The 1,488-nt window shown below is 37.9% G+C and overlaps 1 protein-coding gene across 1 annotated transcript in view; it reads right to left on the reverse strand.

The window, feature by feature from the left end:
• Window positions 1–1,488, reverse strand: part of LOC106537017 (synaptic vesicle glycoprotein 2C) — a gene marked incomplete at its 5' end in the record, with an annotated part of 25,986 nt that overhangs the window by 5,175 nt on the left and 19,323 nt on the right. Inside the window, 1 exon segment of the mRNA XM_014034381.1 lies at window positions 924–1,057. Within this exon segment, the coding sequence (XP_013889835.1) occupies window positions 924–1,057 (134 nt within the window).

Genomic DNA, 1,488 nt, shown 5'->3' on the forward strand with positions numbered 1-1,488 from the left:
CTGGTTTCTTCTTTACATTGTTCTTTTCATGTACAGTGTCCTGAGACAACGTATGTTGTGACTTGGTGCTGTATAAATAAATTGAATTGAATTGAATTGAATGACAGTAGTTCGCTGAAGAAGCTTAAACCGAGTTGTTAAAGCTAAAAGAAAAACACCAGGTAAAATAAGCAAAAAGCCAAAAGTTGCAAAGTGCTAAGCAAAAGCAGTAAAGGACAAGCTAAAAGCTAAAGGTAGCAAAATACTAGCCAAAAATTAAAAATAGTAAAAGGGTATAAGGTAAGAGTAGCAAAGAGTTAGCTAGAAGCTAAGATAGCAAAAAGGCTAGCTAAAAAATAAAAATTTTAACCGGCAGCTAAAAGCATCAAAGGTTTGCTAGAAGGAACAAAAGACTAGCTAAAATCAAAAGTACTAAGACCAGTTTAAAATACCCAAAGGCTAGCTAACTAGGTAAAAGTTCCAATGAGCAAAGAGCTCACTAAGAAAAAAAAAAAAAACGTGTTATTTTAGTGTCATTGAAGTTACCCAGTTAAATGCATGTTGTGTTCGTTTAAAAAAAAACTGTGTATAAAGTCCTGGGTTACAAACTGTTCACTCCGTAATCCAACGCGGAAAAGATCCTGCCGGCTGTATGTGACAAAAACGAAGCAGGTGGGGCAGAGAAAATTCAAGCATTCATAGAAAAACAATAAAAGAAAAAAAAAACACTCTGTCAATGAGAGGTGCTCCGAGCCGCTGCGTCTGTGCACACCGCCATCTTAAGCTGCCTATATGAAAACTAAAGGGTGGCATTTTAGGATTCCTGAAACACTGTACCTGTGTGGTCGCAAGGATGAAAGAAAGATCTTTCACACATTCGCAAGAAACATTCCCATGCAGACAGGGTCACTGAGCGTGAGAGCATTTGGGAAGTACAGACTCACCTGTGTTGTAAAAAAATGAGTCCACAAAGGTACAGTTTTTGAAGACGGATCCCACTGAAGAGACGTCTTCAAAGTAGCAGTTGACAAAAGACGAGTCAATGAACGTGACTGCCTTGAACTTCATGCTGATAAACCTGGAAAGAGGTCGGAACGTTAGAGCAAATTTTTTTACAGGAAGAAGGATCAAAAAGCAAGGAATTAGGATTAAAGTATCTCTGTAACATTTTCCTGAGAGCAAAGGAACTGATGCTTAATTCTTTCCTCTTAAATAGATGTTCATCTGAAACACATCACTGAAATGCAGTGTCACCATTTTCACTGAATGCACACATTTTATTTCAGTTCAGTTTATTTTATACTGTAGCACCAAGTCACAACAACTGTTGTTTCAGGGCACCACAAATAAAATAAAATAAAATAAAAATAAAAACAATAAATCTAAAGAAACCAGCAGACTGTGCCGAATCTTAGCTTCATCACAGTCTCCCATCCTGAGCAAACGGTGGAGAGGAAAAACTCCCTGCTAATCAGGAAGAAACCTCCAGCAGAACCAGGCTCAGGACAG

Source organism: Austrofundulus limnaeus, unplaced genomic scaffold (genome assembly GCF_001266775.1).
Source record: "Austrofundulus limnaeus strain Quisiro unplaced genomic scaffold, Austrofundulus_limnaeus-1.0 Scaffold2087, whole genome shotgun sequence".
Taxonomy (NCBI): Eukaryota; Metazoa; Chordata; class Actinopteri; order Cyprinodontiformes; family Rivulidae; genus Austrofundulus; species Austrofundulus limnaeus.